Here is a 7,908-nt window from a genome sequence, read left to right as displayed (position 1 = left end):
AAGAGGCCATTGAAAGGAACGCGATTTCAGACAAGAGAGGACATTATGGCTGCAATGACAGCCGAGCTAAACTCCATTTCGAAAGAGGCTTTCTCAGAATGCTTCCAACAATGGCGGCACCGCTGGGAGAAGTGTGTGGAGTCCCAAGGAGACTACTTTGAGGGCGATTAGGTTCCAACGCTCCAGGTATGCCAGTTTTTATTTCCCGGCCAAAGGTCGGATACTTTTCTCACAGGCCTCGTACACTTGACAAAAGGGAATGATGGCACCAGGTGTGTGCCTGCCCTCATCCTGAATTGTGCCTACTGTCTTTAGTCATGGTAACCCATTGTACTGTTTCTTATTGTCCAGTCTAATTCCAGATTATTGTGCCTGATGACAATATTCCATTAATTTTTCTTGTGTTCTCCTCCACACAAATTCCTCTCCTATTTTTTCAGGTCGAGTACAAGAAAGATCTTGCTTCCCCAATTCCAAGGATACACCCATCATATGGGAAGTAAGGCTGGGGTGTTACATATATGTGTAGTGTAGAGTAGTAGCCATTCTTGATTGTTAGATTCAGCTGGAACACAGGTCTAATATGCTACTCCTTGTACCTGATTTGTTAGTGAGTATCTCATATATTTCTCAAATATGAAATGGCCTGACTTGTAACCATAGCCCTACTACACACCCATATTTGGTTTCCTGCTTGTGAGATGATGGAAGCTCAAGTAAAAGGATTCTTTATGACCATATCTTTTGCTATTCCACCTATGCAAATAGCATTCTTTCCTTGAGTTGGATGTGGTCTCTCTCAGAATACTGGCCTATCAGGTTACCTGCTCCCTATTGCCACACTCTGGGCTTTCCCTTTCTGACTCTGTTTTCAGAAAAGGGCTCATTTTTATAATTTTTGTGCACTGGTCCCCTCCACCATCTTCAATGTAGAATTTTAGTTCCTTGTCATGCAGAGAGGTGAGAATTGTCTCATAACTCTATGGTCCTGGCATCATTTTTAAATTCCTTTCTGTGTATGTACTACGTTGCATTCAAAGTTTAATTAAATGACTTTATTTTCAATATATACTGATGAAATTAACATTATAATGTATGCTATGATTTGAATTTTTGTTATCCAAGTTATAGTTCTTTTGCTACAAGGGAAACCTCTCAAAAAATATTAAAACTGCAGTTTCCTCTTGTTACCTCTTGTTCAGTGCTACTCTCTATATGCAAAATTTTTTATGCATGCCACTAGCCTTTTATCTCCTCTCTATTGGAATTGACTGATGTATGTGATGTGTTATCCAATTCCCTGCTTTTCTATGATTCCTTATTACCTCCATGTAGGCTTGTTTGTTGTCCTTGGATTTCGCTTTACCCCTCAAGGTGGATTCCAGCACATGGTGAGGGGACCTCCCAAGGAAGGTTCTGTATATTCAGTTCACCTACTCTGGGATCTGAACATCCACACATGTGTTTGTTGTGTGTGGTGACCCGTGAAGGGGAGGAGAGGATCCTGGTGGTTGAGTGGTGTCTGGGGCATTGCAACACACCAACTTGGCATTGAATTCCTGTAGACAGGTGGTTCCTCCCAAGGTCAGTCCACTGGTCCTGTTGGGCTAGGGTGAACTGAGTACCAGTGTTGGACATTCTGAATGAGTGTTGTGGACATTGTGTCTGATGCTGGTGTTTGGGTATGGTGCTCACGAAATCCTGGCCTAGCTGCAGTGTCCTTGTTTGGCATTGTAAATCATCCCCTCATAGGACTCCATGTTGGGTGGGGTCAGCGGGCACTGAATCGTTCTCTATGTATTAAGGATCCCCCAATCCTAAAAAAATAGTAAAAAACAGCTAATTGGTAAACGACCTTGCATAGACTACTCTGTTATGCAATCACCACCGCAGTCATAACCTATCCCACGATTTCTAATTCTTTATCTGACAGATACTTTGGGCAAGTGTCTCCCTTTTTCATTCAAAAAGGATTAGAGGGGCATGCTGGCTTGCCCATGTCGGTCAGGAAGTTATGCTCTGGAGACATTTTGGTAGAAACATTTACACATAGCAAACTCCTCCTGAGGTCGAAGACCATTGGAGATATACCCATTGAGATTACTCCCCATGGCACTTTGAATTCCTCTGGAGGAGTTATCGTTCAGAGGGATTTGAAGAACATCCCCGAGTCAGAGATCCTCGCTGGTTTCTCCAGCCAAGTCATTTCTGCTGTACATCGTATCTCCACTCACAAGGATGGAATTATGCTGCTGACAAATGTCTTAATTTTTATGTTTACATCACCACATCCTCCTGCTTCCATCAAAGCAGGCTATTTGAACTGTAAGGTGTGGCCATACATTCCTAACCCTCTCAGATGTTTCCATTGTCAGCAGTTTGGATATTCGAGGGCATCTTGTCATAGTTCTTTGATGTGTGCTCATTGTGGTGACAAAGTCCATGATGCTCACGAATGTGAACTAGACCCTCACTGCGTCAATTGTGGTGGTTCCCACCCCTCTTACTACCGTTCTTGCCCTAAGTGGATAGATGAAAAAGAGGTACAACTGTCTATAAACATTTCTTACCCCAAGACTCAGAAGTTATTGTCCCCCATTCTATCTCAGACATATGCTGCTCTACTATAATTCATTGCTTCAGTGGGAGTACAGACACATCTTTCCATGCCTCCAAAAGAGTTGTTCTCCAATCATGAGGAAAGTCTTTTGACCTCAATGGATAATTGAGTTGATAAGTCTATGTCTACTCCTATCTCTGGTCCACCTCCTTTGGCCTTGGCTTCCAGTATCTGCTCAGGTCCATCTTCTGTGGCCCAAGATGCAAAACAATTATTCATTTATGCCCTCAGCCACTGGAATCTATGTCTACTGACAGAGACCTGCTCACTCGAACCAGGGCAGGATCCAGGGGGGTCAAAAGACCTCCTTATAATAAAGAAAAATGGCTTGGTCATAAACTGAAGGGTTCTCCACCTACTTCTCCTCTACCTTAGTATAATTGGCCACTTTGATATAGTGGAACTGTCAAGGTTTCCATTCTAATCTGGATGACATTAAGGCATTAGTTACTTCCTATGATCCTGTGCATCTGTCCTTCCAGGAAATATTCCTGAAACCTGCTGATACAGTCACCTTTCAGCAGTTTACTTTATACTGGAATGACAGGTTGTGTGATGAGTGAGTGCATGGATAGATGGTACTACTGTTGACCAGAGTGTGCACACCTAGTCTGTGCCATTCAATACATCCTTGGAGGTCATAGCCATCTGTGTTTCCTTGGGTTGTAATTGAAATTTAACTAAGTGAATTGAACTCTTAATAGTCTGAGTGCAAGGTGATTTTCATTTAAAATATAAAAACACTTTACTTTAACTGATAGTTTCATATTTCATTTGCATAACCTCTAGACTCTAAATGAATATTAAAAGTTTTTAAGGTAAGTGTTTATATTTTCATTTTCTCTACCATGTCACTAACTGTAGATATTATCATCAGCATACAGTGCAATGAAATGTTTAAAATCAAGAAATAGAAAAAATTTGCATACCTTTAAATTTGTCGTAGAATATCTTAAAAGATTTTCTTTTGGTTATATTTATAATTACACGTATTTTCCTTTTCACATATATAGTTAATTTTTAATGTTTTATTTGCATTTCCTGTCCTTTTATTACTCTTCTTGCACAAGTTAACAGTGTCTTTGGAGTGTAATTACAGTATCTTTAGCAGAGATGGACAAGCATTTGGCAAAATTATTTTTTCCCAACACAATATCTTAAGCCTTGAGAACTGACACAAAATATATGTATATTTAAAAAATGCTTATACCTTTCAATTATACATTGTAGAACATAAATAATAAATAATTAACTAGGATGTAAAAGTAAGACCTAAATAAAATTTAACTTTCTCTCTAACCATAACTTATTTAGCTAAGAAAAAAACTATAAGCACTATCAGGGATCAAACAGCCAACAATACTACAGGCAGTTAGATCTACCAGATGATGACAAATGTGCACGAATTTGGTGGCTTATAGTGTAAAATAAACTCTTTCTAATGACTATATACATGTATATGTAGTAACTACATGTATGTTATAAAGCTCAAGCAAAAGTGTAGAAGGTGAGTGTGGCTCCTGTCAAAGGTTGACAAAATTTATTATTTGTTTCTACTCCATTCAGCGAGAAAACTTTGAAACTTATGTGTCAATAGAGCAAATTAACACATAATTATCTAGACATAACATCTACAGGACTGGTATTATCTTAATCAAGATAGGAAGTGTGAAAGTTGATATTTTTCATAGCTGGTGGGTCACATGACAACAAAAAACTGAAGTTTAAGTATTTTTTTAAAGGTTTTGTTTGAAATAAAGGAATTAAAACTTAGATAACATAAAACTTTGAATCATAACATACATTATAATGTTAATTTCATTCACATACTTTGATAGTAATGTTGTTTAATTATAGTTTGAATGTAACACAGTGACTTGCATAGAAGAGTGTTCATCCGTATTGTTTCTTAAATAAAATGACCATATTAATATAGTAGTGCTTCTTATTTTGGGTAGCTTTTAATTTGATTATGTTGAATTTTTTTGTGTTCAGTAGTATATTTATAGTTTACTATGTCATAGTGATTAAAGCTATTGAAATACACAATAGACACTTCAGGTAGGCTGTGTTAAACCAATGTATTATTTTGTAGTGATTTATTTTAGCTTGAACACCATATGTTACAATTTTATAAAAATATCGTAATTTTGTTTTGTTTAATACATCAAGTTTTTTATTACCCATTTGGAAATCAAAAAAATAATTGAAAGAACAATGTTTTAGGTAACAAGATAAGCATTGATTGTAGTTATTGTAAATATATCTGACTGATTTTATAGTTACAGTATGTCACAATACTACTAAATTAAGTTTCATTAGGATTACTGAATAATTTAAATAAAATGCCAAGTACTGAAGTTATTTTTCATCATAATGTTTCTTCATGTAGTATGTATATATGTTAACCACTCCTGTTCCTGTGGACCTTACTTGGACCCCCAAAAAGTTGCTCAGCTTCCCATCCATTTTGGACCTGGCCCTTTGAATCAAGTACTGCAAGAATCTATACAAGCCTGTCTTGATTGTGCTAATAATGAAAAAAGTGTTTTCAATCTTCTTAAACCAGGGAATGGAAAAGTCATTATTACAGGTAGAAAAATTAGTGGATATGATACAGTTTAACAAAAATAATTACTATGTAACTACTTATGACTTTTCTATAAGACAGTTTAAGTTTTATTATTTAGTAAATAAAGTTTTTTCCCTCACAGCCAACATTGATGGAAGAACCAATACCTGTTGTTTACCCACTATTGATAAAATATCCACATTTTGGAGTTTCTTGGAGAATATTTTCAAAGACTTGCTTTGTTGTGAAAATCTTTACACCAGTCAAACCTTAGAGGGCAATTGTAAGAAATGCAGTACTAGTCTTGTAAAAAGAGGTGAGTCTGGGTATTTTATTCAAATACCCATGGTTTTTAAGAGTATGTAAATTAGTACTACAAATGTGTGTACTCAGTACTTCACAAACAGATAAGGTTTAGTGTAAAACATAAGACATATTGTTACGTCATCGAGATCACGTGACTATTCTCACACCCTCTTGTTTCTAGAACTATCCCGTATCTTGGCGAATGCTCTAGTATTTACTAGATAGGGTAGGCTGGTATATAAAAGAGGGGAATGTAATGTGTGTGTAGATAGTGAGTAATTGAACTGCTGTCAGAAGTATTGTAGACGTTCGTTGTTACAGCGTTTGTTTAGCGCGATTGTTGAAGTTGAGTGTATCGGTAAAGTTATATTCGGAAAGAATAAACCAGTTTTATTAAGTAAAGACTTGTGTCGTTAAAGTTTCGTCGGAACGAATTTACGGAGAGTTAATTAACAAACGGAGACGTAACAATATTTTTTATTGTTGTAATGTACTAGTAAATTAAAGACATTAATAGCTGCTTTCAAATGTTGCTCAAAAACTATACTACTGTAGTTACCCCTTATTTTACAGCATGGAACAGAGGTTTGGCATAATTTTTCTTTTGGTCAGCATCATCCAATTTACTAATATATCTCACTGACACACTCAAAATCCTGTATCACCAGTGTCTATCATAAGATTATGGAGATTAAACACTTCTGAATGAATGGTCTTTGAGATGAAGTGCTTCTAAATGTAGTGATTGTGCAGTAACACAACTGGAACTGTTCTTTGTACCCATTTTGAATGTTCCCTCTCTCTAAACAGGAATGTTGTCGTGTAATATGATTCTAATGTCAAGATGCTCCTCTTTCTTTCTTTCTTTTTCATATATTTAACTCTCTTGCAATGGCCATCCTTTTCAGTACATGTCATGAAATTTTACTGAGCTACATTCAAAATTTTATCAAACTACTTTCTTAACATAGTATACAAATAAACTTGGCATAAAAATATAGCTAATAATCCAAATTTTAATATTATACAAGTTTTCAATTTTTATTTTAAGGTAGTATTTAAAAAAAATCCTCAATTCCCCTAGTAAGAGAATTGTGACATTTGCTCTCTAGGTATCCTCTCTTCTCTACTTTATTTACCATCCATCTGAGAAGTATGAATTTAAACTTAAATTACTCATTATTATGTTTTATTGCTCAGGCAAAGTATAATTTATATAGCCTTTAAGTTATTTAGTTTGTTTATTTGTTTGTAAGTAAGCACAAAGCTACAAAATGGGCTATGTGTGCTCTGCCCACCACAGGTATTGAAACCCAGTTTCTTGCATTGTAAGTCCGCAGACATACCACTGTACCACTGGGGGGGGGGGGGTCTTATTTGGTTACAGAGCCATAAAATAGAAAATCAGACCCCTCTTGTCTCACCCACCTGTCACATCCTTTCTTTCAGAAATTGCCAATAGTTCTCTCACACGTTTAATACTATATTATTTATACATTTTGATAAAAAGTTTAGAGAAACCGACCTTTACACTGCAAATATATATATAATGATTTTTTTTAAGATTTATTATTTATAACCAACAGAAAGCCAAATTTTTAAGCTATCAAATGAAGTATTATATTATGTTGTTTTCTGTACAGAATATTGACTGTTTTACTTCCAGTTTAAACTTTATTCCCACAGGAAACACATCATCGAGATAAAGAAAGGTATTTTTAATCTTAATATAAAAATCACTTTGCACTTGGTGCAGCAAACACTTTGACTCCATATATTCATGGAGAATTCTTAGTGAAAATACTAAATTAAAAATTCTGATTATCTGTCTACAAATGACTTTTAAACAAAACATATCAGAAGTTATAGTATGGAAACTCTAAAGGTAAATTTTTAGGTCAAATCGACCAAGCCTGTAGCATGTGTAGTGTTCTTAGCAGGAATACATTTAGTTTGTGCTTTATACCATTTAAGTCAGTATTAGCATTTTTAATATTCACGATACCTATATCTATCTTCACTTTATTTTCTCTTTAACACTGCATTAGTATGTTTGCATCCAGAACAATTTTGTAAATTTCTCTTTCAAGGACTCAGCACCATTTCTGAGATTGTCAATGACCACAATGATAAGTTCTTTTAACTTTTCACTTATAAGTCATTTCATTTAGTTGAGAATTAACCCTATGGCTACCAGTTCTTATACTGTAAGAACTTAACATTGCTGTCATTATATTTGTCTCAAAAATATAACTAGTGGATGGAATTGTTTGAAATTTGATAAGAACTTTCTTAAAAGTATGAAGTTTCAGAAAAATAAAACAATTAATTGGATTTTTTTCTACTGTTTCTAATAATTTTTTTTTATTTAACATAGTTATTTGCACCTGTACTCTGTGTAATTCATCTG

General features: G+C 35.3%; 1 protein-coding gene across 1 annotated transcript in view; it reads left to right on the top strand.

Moving 5' to 3' along the window:
• LOC106464312 (polycomb protein Scm-like) overlaps positions 1 to 7,908 on the top strand; it is a 100,210-nt gene that overhangs the window by 76,799 nt on the left and 15,503 nt on the right. Inside the window, exons 9-10 of the mRNA XM_022392012.1 lie at positions 5,013 to 5,213; positions 5,335 to 5,508. Coding sequence (XP_022247720.1) covers positions 5,013 to 5,213; positions 5,335 to 5,508 — 375 coding nt within the window. The remainder of the gene's footprint in view (positions 1 to 5,012; positions 5,214 to 5,334; positions 5,509 to 7,908) is intronic.

Source organism: Limulus polyphemus, unplaced genomic scaffold (genome assembly GCF_000517525.1).
Source record: "Limulus polyphemus unplaced genomic scaffold, Limulus_polyphemus-2.1.2 Scaffold1618, whole genome shotgun sequence".
Classification (NCBI taxonomy): Eukaryota; Metazoa; Arthropoda; class Merostomata; order Xiphosura; family Limulidae; genus Limulus; species Limulus polyphemus.
This window is presented reverse-complemented; position numbering and strand designations above follow the sequence as displayed.